This window comes from Malus domestica, chromosome 17 (assembly GCF_042453785.1).
Source record: "Malus domestica chromosome 17, GDT2T_hap1".
NCBI classification, from domain to species: Eukaryota; Viridiplantae; Streptophyta; class Magnoliopsida; order Rosales; family Rosaceae; genus Malus; species Malus domestica.
Window position 1 is genome coordinate 34506410 of NC_091677.1, and position 18809 is coordinate 34525218.

The window sequence follows — 18809 nt, forward strand, 5'->3', positions numbered from 1 at the left end:
CACTCCTCTCCACAGTAACAAACGGAAATCCTTTCGTGTGTTGTGGATTCAGTCAATTGAATAATCTGGAGCAACATCTTAACATGTGAAAGCCAAAAAAAGTTTCCAAACTTATTACTTACGGTGCTGTCAAAGTGATGGCAAATACCTAGTTTTGTGCACAAGGAAGGTTATAGAAGCAGCCATTGATATTCAGATGAGTGTTATTATTTTCGTCCCATTGTCTAATCTCATCACTCACATTTTAATAAAAAAAATTAATTACAAGTTTGTTCTTTTGCAAAATGACCGCTACGGACCTTAAAAGGTATAATAATAATTTGAACGCGAAAATATAACAAGAGCTCTAGACTTGCATGAAATTGCAAAATGAATGGACAACATATAAACCTAATTTGCAAAAAATACATAAAAGACGACGATAGAAGAAATTTTTAGACAAAAAAGTGTGGATGCCATTTACAATTTATAAGGTGCTTGCAGTTGATAATGATTGGATACGATGGTAGTTATTATTAAAGTGCATAATCACACAACAGCAAAACATTTAAAAGGTCATTCATGTTTGCAATCTTGTTTCTGGGAATTTAATTCTGCATATTTGATTAAAAACAATAAAAAACAAAACTGGTGTAAAGAGAAAGTTGTAGATAATTGAGTTGGTTTTTCATAAGTGAGGATAAATAGGGGTACGACGGAATCCATGGAATTCAGGCAAAGTGAAAGAAAAAAAATAGAGATTCATAAGGGAGCGAAATTTGAGTTTAAAAAAAAAAAAAAAAAAAAATCAAGTCACATACGCAGACCATAAATGATGACAGAGCCTCACTGAGAGTTAAAAAGATTGCGAGACAAAGCTAAATGCGGAAAACTGAAATAAACGCACTCCCGTTTGTAATCTAGAAAAAACATGGTATAACCACCATGCCGGTTTTCATGGAGAAGTTATTGGCACCGATATCAGTAGTCGTCGCCTCTGGATATGACCTCTTTGCAGGTTGGCCGGAGTAAAATGGTATGCTCAAACTGAGAAACATAGCTGCCCTTAACATCACAGAGAGGAGGATAGGGCTGCCATAAAAAGAAAAAAAAATCAACAAGGTTCTTCATCAAAACCAATTGCAAGAAGCCTTATGGCCAAACACAACATATAATAAAAGCTACATTGTGATATATTGAAACGTTCCTCGGAAATTACATACTGTCAAATCTACATAAATTACTCATTTAAAAAATCATGCACATGTCTGACTGTGATTTTGGCGGTGGTTGGATAGTTAGCAAATTTAATTTACAGAGCAAGGAAGAGCAACCCAGATACACAAGAATCACATATTTCAAGTAGGTTTATTTTTTTTACCCTCGGTTCTTTATTTTCATCCTAAAATGACTTGAAGATATTTCCAGAGACACTCAATTAGGTAAACTACAAAATAAAATCCCCTTTCCTCAAGCATGTTAGAACGTCAATTTAAAGACTTGCAACCATCTGAAATTGGACCCATTCACCTGATTCTAGACCAGCAATTTCAGCTTCAGTCTAGAATCGGTCTGGAACCATAACATATGCAAGTACTATACAATAAACTCTATTTGTGTGACAGCAACTAAGGCCACTGCGACCAGAGAGCAAATTCAGTTTACAGGAAAACTATTTCACAGCATAAAGAAATCGAACTAAGCCATGCTTCACAATATCAGATAGTGATGAAAAATTAGTGTAGAAGCACAGCTGTAACGACTATTAATATACCTACATTTCGATGAGCAAGTTGTTTGATGAAAATTACCTGCACAATGCCGGCATCACACAGATTCTTTAGTGCCATAAGATACTTAGTCTCTCCAAGGCGGTCTAAGTAACGCCTGCAGAAGGCCAATGTGGAGAAGTTCTTGTTAATTGTTGCTAGCAATTGCTTTGCCCTGGGCAACCTCAGTGGGATGTGGCCAGCTTCAAAATTTTTCATGTAATGGCTGCACTCTAGATCTTCTCTGACATACCCTTTCCCTAGATATAAGTTGTAGAAAATGGGATAATTAGCACAGTAAATAGCATGTGGACTACTACCTATTTCACATCAAATTGCTGCCAAGTACAAAAACTTTGTTTTACCAGTTGATGCAAAAGTTTCAATTGCGAAAAATTCACCCTCTTCCATTTTCGTCTGCTCCCCGCCTTTCACAATAGGAACAGATTTTCCAGCATGGATTTGATAACGTCCAATGCTATGTCCATTCAAGTTTCGAATACTTTTAACTGTCAACATCAGACAAAGTCTACCTCACATGTACAGAATTATCATACAGACGTCATAAAAAGTATAAGAGTTGTTTGTATTACAATTGGCAAACCCATTACTCGTTGCTTGTTGAGCATATACAACAATGAACAACAACAACAACAACAACAACAAAGCCTTTTCCCACTAAGTGGGGTCGGCTAAATATACAACAATGAACAGAAAAGAAAAAAAGTGAGAAATTGTGTGTTTGTTTTACTCCCCTGGTTATTAAGGCCTTTCTCTTCAACCCACTGTGTCCTGGGTTCAAACCCTCCCTCCTACACTTAGGGAAGAGAGTATTTTCATATACCAGTGGTTGATTTGGCTCAAGTACGTGTTGTACCATCTACTCTCATAGTGAAGAACAAATTTCTGTTCCATGAGCATAGATAGGATATTTCTCAAAAAGTTGGGTGTTTCCATGTGCCCCTTAAGAGTAGTAATCTACAACAAGTTTCCTAACCATGTAATATTGTGTGCACTGCGCACAACCTTTCCTCCTAATCTATTTATTCACTTCCATTGTGGCTTGTTATTTATGAATCTCATTATGTACCAATAAATCCCAACACCAAAGGTGTGCCTTGGTGCAACGGTATGGTCTACCCCAAGAAACCTGCCGGTGAAAGGACTAAGCATGCCTAACCAACTTTTCTTGAAATTAATAGTAGAAAGTAGCTTCGTAAAATAAATTTACACTGAGCATTTCAGATATTGATCTTGAGAAAGAAAGACTGTTCGCTAGTTTGAGACAACTATACTTCCCTCACCACAAAACATAAGTTTTACTTGTTTAGAATTAGTGTAACTCAAATGTTGCCAATAATTTTATTCACAACATGTGTTGCTGGTGAAGGCTGCACCTTTTCAAACAAATGTGTACCTTGTACTTTGTTACGAGTGTAAAAGATAATCACATCACATGGAAAATTACCTTGATAAACCTTTCCATTTATTTCAACCTCATATGATTCCATGACTTCTTGTATTGCAGCACCAACATCACAAAGACGCACATCAATTCCAGACTCCTAAACAATTATAAAGCCAACATATTACAGAGTAATTAACCTTTGATTGAAGCACTAAATTCAAGTTTCAGAGAAAAAAATATCCAGTCAGCTTGTAATGATAAACAACTACAAGTTATACATCCCAGCAGAGTACCAGAATTATTTGAAATCAGTTGAAACTAGTTTGATATGCATTGGATGACAGGAAACCTTCTACAGAGAAACGAAAGTGATCAAACACAATCAACGCTTTTAGTTTTAGGGTATGTTTGGGTGAGGAACTTCAAAATTCCAAGGCATTTAGGCAAAATGAAGAAGAAAACGGATAACAAAGAATTAGACAGTGGAGGAATTACAAAGTGTACCTCATGAGTATTACAAGGTATGTGAGAGGGATTTTCATATGACTAGTACACAACTTTGTAATGTTCATGTGGTGTATTTTCTACTTCCTTCTAACTTTTTGTGGTTCATTTCTTCTTCATTTTGTCTAAATGCCGTGGAATTTGGAAGTCCCTCAACCCAAACATACCCTTAAAGTTGGAAGCACTAGAAGTAGACAAGGGCATCAAATGCTACAAGTTCATTTCCCTGTCTTACCCTCATAATATCAGGCCTTTGTTGAATTGTATAATAAGCTCACTTGTAAGGTGTACAATCAGGAGCTAACTTTTACAGTCAGTGTAGTTACTTCTTTCTTCTCATATGCATTATACACTTTAAATAGCTTCCCTTGAGAGAAGAGCAAACAAAGTTTAATTTCACCTCTAGTGATATTCTACACGGTCTCGGAGCACGACAGAAGGACAAAAAACCCGGTTTTTACATGTTTGGCTTGTCTCTTAGATAATGTAGCGGCAATTGCTTGCATATTTCACCTCAATTAGTATAAAGAGTGATGACATTGTGATGAATGATTCCTTAATTGTCTTTCATGTAAGGATATTATCAGTCTTACTTTATACTACTCTAGTCGCAACAAAACAATTGCTAGCAATAATGACTTCAACCCACAATTGTAAAGATTTAGGGTCTTATTGAATTTTTAAGTAGATGGGTTCAATTGACACTTGCCTAAACTATAAGAAAGAAAAAAAGTGTATTCAACGCATAAATTCTTACCTTGATACCCGTATTTGTTGCTTCACGCGAGGCTTCAAGGAGTGGATCAAACATAGGATTAAATGCTACTGTAAAAGCGCAGTCAACTATGTTTCCTGTAAAGTCAACAATAACTCATGCACTATAAAATTGGCCAAGCATACTAGAGTTCACCAAAAGCTGACTTCCCAACAGGCTTTAAAACACAAGAAGGATGAATTACCGTCAACATGAGTTCCAAAATCCAGCTTCATTACATCATCATACTGAAGCACAGTCTTGTCCCCTGTATTAGGGGTCCAATGAGCAGCAACCCTAACAGTAAGAACAGGAATGAACACAAACAGACTTATGTGGTAAACAATAGAAGAAATTAAATTCGAAGCTGACGAATTTTAAAAAGTCTACCAATTCAAAGAGCATCCTGTCGGGAAAGCAATGCCTGCATCCAGACCATTCTCAGATATCAACTTCCTCACTGTGTTCTCCAGAGTCTCACACAAATCAGTCATCAACATTCCAGGCCTTAAGATGCCTTTGATGTATTTCCGAACCTAATTACAAATAAACAAAGCCACAGGATAATTTCCTCTCATTCCTTCTATGCCAATTTAAGCAGAATACATTCGCATGATAAAACTGCACCTGGCGATGAACTTCTGCCGCTCGACGAACAGAATTATACATTGGTTTTTCAAGGCGCTCCAGCTCCCTCTTCTCTTCAGAGGTAGTCCTCCAAAGGTTACTGAAAAACACAATACCAAATTTAACTTCTATCTTGAAGAAATACACACAAATGATATACAAATAGCCGCACAGGTCCAGTATCATGCAAATCAAACTTGGGCTGACTTTAACCAATAAGACGGTTACACTGAGAGCATATTACATTGATGGTTGTCCATTACCAAGGGTAAAATGCTCTTGGTCATGCATTCTAAGCATATTACTCAGTTTCACTGCACGTACATTAACCCAAAATTCCTGATCTATAAATTGAAAAGCTTCATAAGCAATTGTATTTCAATTGGCATGTAATATTATAACTTTTACTTATGCTCAAAGAAAACTAAGATTATTTTAGCTGGCTGTTATACATGAAAATTCTATGAAATATTTTTCATGAGAAACAGAAGTTCAGTAAATATTTCAGCCCCCCTGATACTAAAGTACAGCTATTGTAGACTAGAACACTGCAGGAGCACGACAAAATAAATAAACAAATAAAAGCTATCCAACAAAACCCTTTCAATTTTTCCAGGAAAGCTGCATTCTAACTCCCCAAAGTTGCAGAACAAAATATCCCGGAGACATTGAACCGAATCTTATTTTATCCCATAACACCTCCTCCACGACTATGATTCACAAAATTCCTCTCCATCCAGGTTAACCAAAATATAGTGAGCACACAACACAATAATCAGAAGATTTGGCTTCTTAGTGCTGCCGATGCCTAATACATCTCACAGACAAAAGAGCAACATGCAGCTGCAATCACCCAACTCAAATCAACTATAGAGCAGTGAAGAAACAGATAATCCCCACTGTCACTTCCTCTTTCACACATAATGCACTGTTGGAGAATCACAGGTCTTAACTTTCAATATTTATAGATTAGAAAAAAAATTAATTGAGAAGCAACTAATGTACATAATACATAGAAATACTGGACAAGACATCTGCCTTCCCCCTGATACAAATAACATCCCAGGAACATTATCCCGCAATAAGAAACATGATTACACTTCTAGCAACACTTGTAAATAGATCATCCCAATCATACCTAAAAGCAGTTTTCCAATCTTGTAAAGTAACATGAAACGATAAATCTCCAAGAACTGGTTTCACTGAAACCCCATAACTAAAACTTATTTACCTTTCACTTCCCAAGTACATTCCAAACTACTTATCCTAATTATTGACTTGTTCTACCCCTGCTCTGCCAACACCCGTCCTCTCGCAATTGACATCAGACTTCAATTATTCTTCAATTCCTCTATTTCCTTTTACAACTCTTGGCTCCTACCCCCCCCCCCCTCCCCCTTTCTCCTCTTTCTTCTCTTTTTTCTTTCCTCCATTACCTTCAGCTGGGATCAAATGTTGTTATAAAAATTCCTAGTTTTCCCCAAAATTCCACCTCAAACAACAGGCCCTTTTCAATTCTGGTACTAGAGAAATATGGGTTACACTTTCGCCCATGAGCAGACTTGCCTCTTTAACTAGTGGAGAATTACAAAGTTCCAAACACCATTAAAAGAAGTGCTGTAAATTACAAGAACAATCAAATACACTCACTCGTCTTTGTACTGTTGAATTTCACCCTCGGGAAACTCCCCAGATGGGAACAGGTCAACAAGAGGAATAGATGGTGGATCAGTCTGCCCTTGCATAGATTGTGGATTAGTCTGCTCATGTTGTGCTTTCTTTTTCCTGCAGATAAGGAAAGAAATTCAACAAAAATTCAATTTTAATGTTCAAACAAAAAAGCATTTGTTTGTAACACCACAAAAATTTTCCTTACTTGCTCTTACTTTTCTTCTTTTTTTTCTTTGAAATGTCTGCTCAAGGAGAAAGGCAGAGAGAGAAAGAGAGAGGTGAGATGCAAAACTTGATACATTAGAAGAAAAACACACGAACAAATTGGAAGTATAAGACATTAAAATGCCCCACTATATCAGTATTTATAATATAAAAAACTTAAAATGCCCCCACATTATTTCATTCTCCGAATCAGAGCCCTAGATTTTTGCTCATCCCTCACCGTAATAAAATCTCGGGGGATAACTTGGTATATCTACTATTGGACCATCAACTAAAATATTCTATGGTTAACTAAATGGCGGGCTCTAATACAATAGTCACACCACAACGGAATGCTTAACCTGCATGGAGGATTATAGCACCACTTAGACTCTTAGATACAGAAGTTCTGAAGAAATAGCAGAAGTGATGATTAATTGAGTATTATAATTTTTTGTTTCTCTTGAAAAAGATAAGTATTATAATGGAGTAGAAGCATAAAGGCATTCCCTTTCATGATAAATTCCAAACATTAACGTGATTAAAGAAATTTAAGGATTTTCTTTTGAGTGGGTGAATACATATAAACACGATTAAGCATGAAGGCATTCATGTTTGTAGCTTGATTCATTCCTTAATATAGTCATGATTATGTTTTCCTCAGAGATGAAGAAGCTAATTAATGCTAATAAAAGTTATGAATGATTAAATGTTAAGGAGGAGATTTATAAACCTTTGTCGTCATCTTCATCTACAAGATGCAAAGTTGGAGATTGTTGAGCGGCCTCCTTGTTTGTAGGCTCCAAAGTCTCGTTTTCTTCTTCACAAGAAGGGATGTTTTCATTCAAAACTACCTCAGCCATCTCCAATCACCTGTAAACGTAACAGAAAACAAATATAAAATTCAATTTCGAAACATCACGATTCTTCTTCTCCTTCTTAATCAAATTGCACGGTTAATAAGCAGATGAATGAGCAGGAGGGAAGGCAGAATTTACCTGTAATGACAAGCCTACTGCAAAACTGATCTGTTGAATATACAGTTAAAGCCCTAGATGCTGATGCCGGTGATGCTGATGGTACGATTCAGACGTACGAGATTTTAGGGAGGAGCTCAAGGAAGGTACCGGGGGTGGGGGTTAGAATTAAACAAGACAAACAATTATCGAGAGCAGAAGGGACAGAGAGGGGAAAATACCTAAAACCCTATTTGCGGACTGAGAATATCAACTTGACTAGAGATTTTACATTGTGACCGCAACTACGCCATGTTATTATATAAGAGTTATTGTTATAAAATTGACGGTGTGTGCAGTGAAATAAATGAAATAAGACATAAAATTTACGAGGTTTCTAAGTACATTCTCAAGGTAGCAGTGGTGCTTTCATTGAGAGTCTGGAATAATAGTAGTATAAAAATAACTCTCTTTATTATTTCCTTTCTTCTTCCTCTTTTCTCTCTCTTCCTCTTTTGTGAATTTCCTTACTTTTGATGTTGTGCGGAGTTTGTACTTATATGGAAAATAGGAGTCGTGTGAAGCAAGACTCGGAAGGGCAACTTGCCCATTATTTAATTCTTTGGGTGGACATCCACTGTTCTACAACACTTCTTCTCGGATGGCCATAAGTCTTTGATTGACTCATTAAAATCTTGATCTGTTTTGGTTGTTCCTCCTGATGAGTAGTACCATATATGTTGTGCTTATTGACTTTCCACAGGCTTGTTCTTGAATTGGGCTAGAGGGCCTTCTACTAGATTTCCTCCAAATGTCTGAATTTACTCATTTTATCTGGAGCTGAATTTTATTCAAGGGTAGTGGACACTTGATCTTGAATCAGACTTGTGATTTCTTCAAAGGCTATCTAGGCTTGAGGTTGAATGAAATTGGAACACGAAGAGCTTCACGTGACAAGTGATCTTCAGCTTCGTCGGGAATGAATCAGCATGTGTTTGTTACGCTTGTTGATTCTCTACGAGCTTCGATGTATCATTTTCACTTGCCTTATCTGTTCCCTTTGCAGAAGTGGTATTTTCCCTAGTTTTCCCCCATGCATGTGTGACATCTTCTCTTGTAGTATTTGTTCATTGATGCAGGAATGGAATGCAACCCTTGCATTTAGATAGCTCATCATTTCTTGGTGACTCATCCATGCATGGCAGCTTCAGTGTAAAGAGCCAACAATGGGCTAATTATTCTACGGTGTTGGTGACTTGAGACACAACTCCATCAACAGTTGAAGATGGCTACTTGAGAGCAATTCTAGGTAAGCAATCATGAAAAGTTCCAGGTGAACCTTACAGGAAGTTTGATTGGAGGTTCAGACATATTGCTTTCTTTATCATTGTCTTTGCAAGTAAGAACAAGGGCAAAAGAAAGGACAGGGAGAAAGCATAATATGAGATACTCTTGCTTTCGACCTTGATGATATGATATACTCTTACTATGGTGTGACTTGTTTGAAGAGTTATGTTTGGAAAGGAAGAAAATTGAGTATGTTGAGAGGTTTGGTTCCAGATGCATTTTCGACAATGAGAGAGAGTTAGGAGTTTTGGATGTGTGCTTTGCCATGGAGGATGAAGGTCGACATATATAGGGATTTCCCCAATAGCAGGTAGTGGTGCGGATGTGGCCTTGTTACCTACGCGTGTCGGTAACTTCACGTGTTTTCAACTCTGTCAGATATCATTAACAAAGTTGCACGTGATACCCGAAAAACTGAGATTGTATCTGAAAAATGTTGACTAACTTTATGCAGGGAAATCCAGCTTTTGAAATTCGGATAATGGTGTCTCTTCAATTTTGAACACATGACCACGTTGCCTCTTCTTTTATAGAGGTATCGATTGTATTCAAATTGCACTTTGAAGATTTCTCACCTGTGAAAATTGTCTCTGTTGTATTTATGAGAGTTTAATTTATCTGACATTCTTCTCCTTCATCATTTTCTGATAATAGCTTGCCCATCTAACCTTTGTTTAGATTTGAGTCTCACGAGGGATATAGACGAGCCGCATCAGGATAATATATGGCGCCCGTCATTCTTATCTTTTAATGGCCCTCTTACAGTTGGAGACTCTGTGATGAGGAATAACATGATTGCTACAATAGTAGCTAGGAATCTTCTTACTCCAAAGGATAACATAATCCTTTCAGAACGGTCTGATGAGTTGGTCGTTCAAGACTCTTTGGCTCTTAGTGTTCAGTGTGCTAGCTCTGTTTCCAATATAGGTCAACGCCTACTTGTTTGAACTCGCAAAGTTGAATCATTGATGGCTGAGGTGGCAAGTCTTAAACAAGATATCAGATGGCTCAAGCACGAGAATAGAGTGTTACATGTGCTTGCAAATAATTACTCAACCAGCATGAAAAGAAAGATTGACCAGCTGCTAGAATCCGAAAATTGGACTCAAAGTGACAATCAGATGTTTGAGGCTTTATTCCAATGACACACATTGTCCCAGTCGTATGGAGTTCCACCAAGTACTGAGGCTCCAAATAATCAACATCCGGTGTCTCCCCCTACTGGGATATTTTCGAGTACTGATGCTTCACATGAGTAACATTTATGAAGGTTCCATCATTTTTAATTGTTTTAACTCATGTGTATGTACATGTCTGTAATTTCTCGGAGATATCAATAAATAAGCTTTATTTCATTCAATGTATTGTGTAAATACAATAAAGCATATACTTCACTAAGATGTGGTACTTCTAGACCAAATATCAATTTATCTTTATCCTCGCGAAGATAAATGATCATTTTTAGTGTCTAAATAATTTGAGTATTCAACTCATAATTTTCAATTTATATGATTCTTTAATATCATAAACATCATGGATAAGATTCATGTTGGCATATTGTTAAATTTGCAGTTTGAGATAATATTTCTCTCAACACTTTATACTCTTTTTAGACTCTTCAGGAGTTTCAATTTAATATCATCAAGTCTTGCAAGAGATTTTAACAATATAATAATAATAATACTCACTAAGACAATTTATATCCTCCATTGGTATTGAGTACATAATTTATGTTTTACCTTTTCAAGGCTTTCTTCAAGCAATATGAATCCTTCAGGGATTTTCTACACTTCATGACACATTTTCCTTTGAAATTTATACAAAGCAGTTTGCTCCCATGTATTCTTGAGGGATTTACTTATGAAGATATGATGTGGATGATTCAAAACCCTTCATATATGATTCTCCATTCATATTAACTTATTTACAAGAGTATAATTTTAGGTTTCAATTAGAAACCTTGTGTCATATCATGTGAGTGTATTTCACTGCATTACAAATGTCTATATATAACCTTCTAAGTTCAACATATTTTGGCTATTTGTATTGTATTCAAGTATATAGGTCCATTTTTCCATGTTCTTACAAAATTGTAATGAAATTGTCTTTCTCCATTTTTGGCCAATAAATTTTGTTGACGGAAAAGAACGGGACTCAATATCAACACAGCTCATTTATGAATTTAGTAGCTACTTGTAAAAACCAACATTACTATTGGTTATCATCAATTTGTGTTCCCGTATTCTCATGTGCATGCGCATGCATAAAAGCTTTTAGATATCCATTGCCTCTTTAAGATCATTACACGATCTCTTCCAGGATAGTCGTAATTTAGAGAATGCGGATCATAACCTCTTCTTGAGCGTTATAGAGCTTGGATTTTAATCTCCATTTCGGGAGTTGAGTTATTGGAACCTATACGTCTATCATGCTTCATGCATAAGACACCAAAATTCCCATGTTTGCAGATTGTCCTTATTAGGACGTATATCCATGCGGCGATTATCATGCTTCTAGTATGCAACAATTATGCTTCGGGAATGCAATAGTTTAGTAGTGCCATATTTTTCTTTTTTCGAAAGATTGAATCTGTTTTTTAGTCTAAGAATCTGCCATGCTTCAGGCGTGCAACAGAGAAATCATTTACTGCATCATTATTTTTGTCCAACAGGGACATCAATTCTTGTAGGTACATTTGCAGCAATTATATATGATTTCATCAATTTCGTTGCATCATTAATCATTCTCACTTCATTTTTCTCATTGATTGTTTCATGAATCAAAATAAGACAAATTCTCTTCGTTCTTCTATAACGGTTTTTTCTTACCATTTTTCTAGAATGCTATTTTCTCATCATTCTTATGGAACGATGTTATTTTCTCCCCCTAACGGCGAGAAAATTGTCTTATCAAAATGACAGTCCGCAAACTACGCGGTAAACATATCCCTAGTCAAGGGTTCCAAATGTTGAGTGATAGATGGTGAATCAAATTCAACATAAATTTCCAATTTGCGTTGATGCCTTATTTTAGTATGTTGTCGCAGTTCAATAGGCACATAGATAACACAACAAAAAACTCGTAAATGTATAATGTTTGGTTGGTTTCCAAAAACGAGTTGTACTGAGAAGTATTGATGGTTGGTAACAAATTTCAACCAAATTGATACTGCATCATGCAAAATAGCATGTACCCATGTAAAAACTGGCAATTTTGTTTTCATGAGCAAAGCGCGGGTAATCAATTTTATCTGCTTAATAAAAACTTCTACTAAACCAATTTGAGTATGGATATAAGGAACTTTTGGTCCTTATTTAATAGTCTGTAGATTGAGACTCTTATGGCTTTTATTACAATTAAGTTGAGGCACTGCGGCACTGCAAACTTACGATACTCATCAAGGAACTTCTTGTCCTAATCTTGAGGATCAAGGGACTTCATGCCCGATCTTTTTGTATATGGAACTTTGGGTCCAATCATTTTTATATGATGAGAATCAAGAAATTGCAGGTTCTGATCTAATCAAAGAACTTTGGGTCCTTATTATATTCATCGTAACAAAAGATAAGTATAATAAATAAATTAAAGCAATAGACGGTAATTCCAGCCATAATAAATAAATTGCATTTAAGTAAATAAAGTTTGTGACAAGGGCATTAATTCAACACCATTCAAATAAATCAAAACTTAAAGCAGTAGGCGGTAATACCGTCCATGATAAATAAATTGCTTTAAAGTAAATAGAACTTGTGAAAAGGTTTTAAACCAACGCCAATTCACATAAATAACAAGAAGTATTAGACCTCCTTTTATTTATTATTTTTCTTTCTTTTGTCAGCACTTATTCAAACCTTGTTATTATTATTTTTCTAATTTTTGCAACATGGTGCCATGCACCAATAGAAACCTTTATATTTGTTTTTTTATTTATTTATTACTTTGACCAAATGGTGCCGTGCACCATTCAAATCCCTTTACATTTTATTATTATTATTTTTCTTAGGGTGCAGTCAACACCACACATTTCCAAACTTTTTTCACATGTGCCTTACCATTCCATCAATCCCCCTTTTCTATTATTTTTCTTCCTTCTCTGTCTTTGCCAGTCTCGAAATGTAGGGCCAGCGAGGTTGTTGTGGAGGTTGCCTAAATTCAATTCAATCCAAAAGGCTAGTAGAGACTGTTGTTGTTCTTGCATGGCCCAGGGAACATGACATCGCGAAACAAGAACCTTCCTACAGAGACATAGATGACATCGGGGTTGATGGAGGCACAAGAGAGGGAGGCCTGTGTGGAGTCAGTCCTGCCATCACCATCTCAGACAATTGAGGATTCATGGGAGTCCTCGAGATCCGTTGAAAACAATGCGATCTGGGTTTCTAAGTTTGATGAGATTTTTCTGGATCTCTGGAAACCAATTATCAAGTATGAGTTTTCTCATCTCGTGACGACTACAGGTCGTAAAATTTCAATTCTCACTGAAATTCGATGGGACGCTTCTAGTGTGGTGGGAGAGACAGAAAATGGACATACCTTTTATTCTGTGAGATTTTAGCTAACGGATGTGAGAGGTAAATAGTGCTTCACCTGATTTATGGCGTTGTGCTTTCCACTGATATGAGAGCTTCTCGTGCTGATAACGTGTTATAAAATTGACGGTGTGTGCAGTGGAATAAATGAAACAAGACACAAAATTTAAGAGGTTCCTCTACAGTTAGTGTGACTGGAGTATATCCTCGGGGTAGCAGTGATACTTTCATCGAGAGTCTGAAATAATAGTAGTACAAAAATAACTCTCTTTATTATTTCATCTCCTCTTCCTCTTTTCTCTCTCTTCCTCTTTTTTGAATTTCCTTACTTTTGATGTTGTGGGGAGTTTGTATTTATATGGAAAATAGGAGTCGTGTGAAGCAAGCCTCGAAAGGGCAAATTGCCCATTATTTAATTCTTTGAGTGAACATCCACTGTTCTACAACAGTTATGATTTTTTTTTTCAAATATTTTTTACTTGTATAATGAGTGTTCGTGTTCTAAGCACACTTAAAATATTTCCTATTTAATGGAAAGCAAAGTTTCATCTTTTGTGAGACAACCCATCAAAAGAAATAAAATTATAGTAAAATTAGACTTATTTTTTAGTATGCCCGATGTAAAACTCCAATTTAATCTTACTTTACTCCTTAAATGTCCTATTTCTCAACTTTGCACCTTAAACCTCATACTTCTCCACTTTGCACCTTCAAATTCAATTTTCATTTCACTTTGTCATTTTCCGTCAAGTCTATCAATAAGTCTATTTAAAATTTGACATGGCATGAGTAAGGACCACTTAACTGTTGATATGGTTGCCACATAATTCCTATGTCACTTAATTGTAGAGCTTGAAAAATGTATCACTTTTGTCTCCTTATACCTTAGTTTTCTTCATGGCGTTGGATCGCCTAGTCGACATTCAAGATGGAGAGAAGGAGAGACCTCAACCATCATAATGAGATGGAGAGAAAGGCAAACGTCATATTTAGGTCGAGACTCACTTAAATATTATAAATGATGGATTGGATGAAAAATGTCAAATTGAAGCGAAATTGAGTTTGAAAGTGCAAAGTGACAAAATTTGAATTTCAAGAAGTAAAGTGAGATCACAGCTAAGTTCTAGGGCATATCAAACAATTATTAAAAAAATTAGAATTTTTTATTTTATCAAGAAAATGGTCCAATCAATTTCTATATTTTTTTTTATTTTTCCTACAGTCACGGATAAATTTATTTCTCTTCATATTAATTTTAAATCTTTTAACAAGAAAAATGATTTTCACACTCATATTCTCTACTCTCACAGACTTCGTTTCATTGCTATTTCATATAAGAAAATGGATGATTGCCCAAACTGCCACTGACTAGTACGCATCACAGATTGCATCACATACAAATGTTGGAGCAGGTCTTGGTATCACAACTGTAGGTTTAAGGCAAGTGGTGTTGAGAGCCAGATTCACGCTTCTATCATCACCAATCTGCCATTTTGATCCTTCCACAAATGTTTTTCTTTCGTGCAATAGACTTGTTTATATCAAAGAAGGCATGTAGCCTCTAGATGTTGTAAGTTAATCACCATGTGGTAAATATTTGCCTTTCAACACTTTAAACCAAAAAGCATTTGGGAGTATCTACAGTGTGTAGCATTATTTTGCAGGAAGGGCATCATAAATTTTCAAGTTCTCGGAAGCCCATACGCATTGGCACATTACTTTAAATCAAAAGAGAATCATTAGACAAAAATTAGCACACATATATAAAAATCATATCCCTTTCACAATACCACTTGAAATGAACCAAGGAACTATAATCCCCATAGCCTAACTATAAAAGTGTTTATTTTGATTCACACAAATTACATTTATCACAAAATAGATTGAGAAAGCAAATAATAATAATAATAATAATAATAATTAAGATTCAAAGCTATAAATGTTATCTTAAGTGAGATTCAGTTTTAATTGGTCGAATTAGAAATTTCTCATTTGGCTACGTGTCCATATATAAATGGTGGGTTATGTGTGTTAAAAAGTTAATAACTTAAAAATTAAATTTTTTTACCACTTACACAAAAACACATGGTGTAACATCTGTGTTTTCGTCACAATTAAAAATTTCTCCAAGAGGCATTCACAATTTTTGTCCGAACACTCATAGAAGCTTCCTAACAGTTGTTTAATGTCATTTTGAAATCTCATACCCATTTTCATACGTCTTTTCTCAATGTTCTAAAAGGTGACTTTAGGTGGTAGCCAGCTGGTCACTGCTATAATTAGTCTCTAGACATTTAAAAAATTAAATAGGGCCTAAGTGGGCCTAGGCAGGCTATATACGACTTTTCTTTTGTTATTTTCTTATTTTGTTAAAAAATTTAGAGTCACGACTTTCTCTTTTAGACAAAAAAAGGAAACCCATACTCTTTCTCTCTACGACTGCATGCGTCTCCATTTGCCATAGTCTCGTCCTTGCTTTTAATAAATTCTAGTACTTTATAATTTATATAGTTTGTCATTTTACATTTTATGTTTCTAGATTATAGTATAAGTGAACATTTACTATATTATATAATAGATTTAATTAAAATAAAGGGTAAATATCAGTTTACTATCCTCATGTTTCGTGGTTTTTAACATTTAGTACATCAAATTTTTTTCGTCCCATAATCGTGCCTAAAGTGTTAATTTTGGGACAGTCTTATACATAAAAAAAAAAAAAAAACATAATGTAACTCATAACGTCGCTTCACCCGCAAACTTCTCTTTCACTATTCGGTCCCACATGCCCAACTTTCTTCCACTCTTCTTTTTCACCCAATGCTACAACAAGCTTGACCAACCAAAAATCCAAAGCAATGTTCGACAAATCTCTAGTGGGCATAGAGTAAAGGTCTAGGCCTATGTGGTTTTTTATTTTAGGGTAAATATCAGTTTACTTCCCTCATTTTTCGTGGTTTTTAACATTTAGTACATCAAGTTTTTTTCGTCTCATAATCATGCCTAAAGTGTTAATTTTGGGACAATCTTATACATCTGTTAATCAAACTGTTAAATTTACCATTAACTGATGACGTGGAGAGAATGGAGGGTGGTGCAGGTTGTAGAAGAGAGAAGGGAATGAAAGGGTGTGGGTTGCAGAAGAGAGAAGGGTTACGGTGTGCAGTCTGCAAATTAATTTTCTAGGGTTTGGTGGGTTGGTGCAGAAGAGAGAATGGAAGGATAAGGGAGGAAGGAAGAGCGAAGGGAGGGTGGTGCAGGTTGTAGGTTGTAGAAGAGAGAGGGAGGGAAGCGGTGCGGGGGGTTGGGGGAGGTAGAAGACAGGTTTTTTTTTTTTTTTTTTTTAACTCTTTCTCCAAAAAAAATCCACGTGGACCCCTTAATGACATGTGGCACCCAATCATTATCCACATAGGCGCCAAGTCATCAGTTAACGGCAGACTTAACAATTTGACTAACGGATGTATGTGACTATCCCAAAATTAATACTTTAAGTATGACTCTGGGACGAAAAAAAACTTGATGTACTAAATGTTGAAAACCATAAAATATGAGGGTAGTAAACTGATATTTACCCTAAAATAAAAAACCACATAGGCCTAGACCTTTACTCTATGCCCACTAGAGATTTGTCAAACATTGCTTTGGATTTTTGGTTGGTCAAGCTTGTTGTAGCATTGGGTGAAAAAGAAGAGTGGAAGAAAGTTGGGCATGTGGGACCGAATAGTGAAAGAGAAGTTTGCGGGTGAAGCGACGTTATGAGTTACATTATGTTTTTTTTTTTTCTTCAATGGGCTAAGATTATGTTAAGAGAAGCAATTTGTGGTGCGTTTGTGCACCAAATTATCGCAGGCTGAATTAATTTCAAAGATCCAATTATTTATTCCTCATTTCAGAAGGGTAGTATATTGTTTATTCCTCTGTTTCTCCGTTCGACTCTCTCCCTCCCATCACTTCTTTTTCTCCGATTTTTTGATAGATCTTTCCTGCAAAATGCATAATCGGGAATCCTCAATTTCGTTGATTCCAACATAATTTTGAATATTTAAATCATGATCTATTCATAGTGCTTTTGACGTTACGACTTCCCCTCAACAGTTGTATTGCTGCAATGGTGCTCCTTTGGCGGTTCGATGGATGAAGGAATGATCTGATGTGAAATCTCCAACATTCTTGACCTCTAGTATTCCTTCAAGGCGAAGATGTGTGAACTGGTCCTAGACGAAGCAAAGCAGACGGGTGTAGCGGTTTGATGCTTTTTGAGGGGTCTTGCTAAAACATCATGGTGATGGATTTAGTTGAGGTAAGTCTTCCTTTGTTCCATTAAACTTAGTCATGTCTGTAACAAACACTAGTCTACACTAACATGTAATTCAATGCAATCCGGTTAAAGTTAATGATGGCAAACAAATGCATCCTTAGTGAGTATAAATGGTGGCTGACATCAGATCTACAACAGAGATGTGGTGAAGGTGGGGTGGTGGTTGGGGAGTATTTTTGCTCACCATCATTTAGTGTGGTGTATGCTCACCACCCTATTTATTACCGTTAGATGAGTTTGAATTTCGAGATTCGTGTAGTAGATAGGCACAAATCTCGAAATTCAAACCCATCTAATGATGATAAATAAGGTGGTGAGCATACACCACACTAAATGGTGGTGAGCAAAAATGCCATCGTGGTGGTTGGTGTGAGGTTTATGAAAGTCCCAAATAAATTCATCATCCTTGTTTGACAATATTAGAGAACGTGATACTTAATTTCTAGACATTTCAACAAATGGTTAAAATAATTTACCCACAATTAAAGACCAATCTAGCTGATGAGATCTAGTTCCCTGATCAGCTAAAGGAAACGGGTGAACCTAAATATTTTGGATAAATGGTTTTAGTCGAGCGAACTTAAAAGTGAGGGGCAAAATGTAAAGTTAAATGATAAATGTAAAGTTTAACAAAAACCAAAATGTGGGGAACTTAAAAGTGAGGGGCAAAAAGTAAAGTTAAATGATAAATGCATTTAAGGGTAAATGTAAAAGATTAACTAAAATGTGGGTGTAAATAA

The 18809-nt window shown here is 35.9% G+C and overlaps 1 protein-coding gene across 2 annotated transcripts; it reads right to left on the reverse strand.

Moving 5' to 3' along the window:
- Window positions 1-644: 644 nt before the first annotated feature.
- On the reverse strand, window positions 645-8346 carry LOC103405973 (methionine aminopeptidase 2B-like). 2 transcript variants are annotated; one of them, XM_008345002.4, is made up of 12 exons: window positions 7915-8346; window positions 7650-7789; window positions 6918-6954; window positions 6692-6826; window positions 5042-5141; window positions 4805-4950; window positions 4620-4711; window positions 4418-4512; window positions 3217-3313; window positions 2114-2257; window positions 1791-2008; window positions 645-1071 (listed from the first exon to the last, which is right to left on the reverse strand). In XM_008345002.4, exons 2-12 carry the CDS (start codon window positions 7777-7779, stop codon window positions 961-963), a joined length of 1305 nt encoding a protein of 434 aa, XP_008343224.1. In that variant the 5' UTR covers window positions 7780-7789; window positions 7915-8346; the 3' UTR covers window positions 645-960. The 2 variants fall into 2 exon arrangements, with proteins under 2 accessions (XP_008343224.1, XP_028953023.1); XM_029097190.2 differs by having other exon boundaries at window positions 6918-6957.
- Between the last annotated feature and the right edge of the window lie 10463 nt (window positions 8347-18809).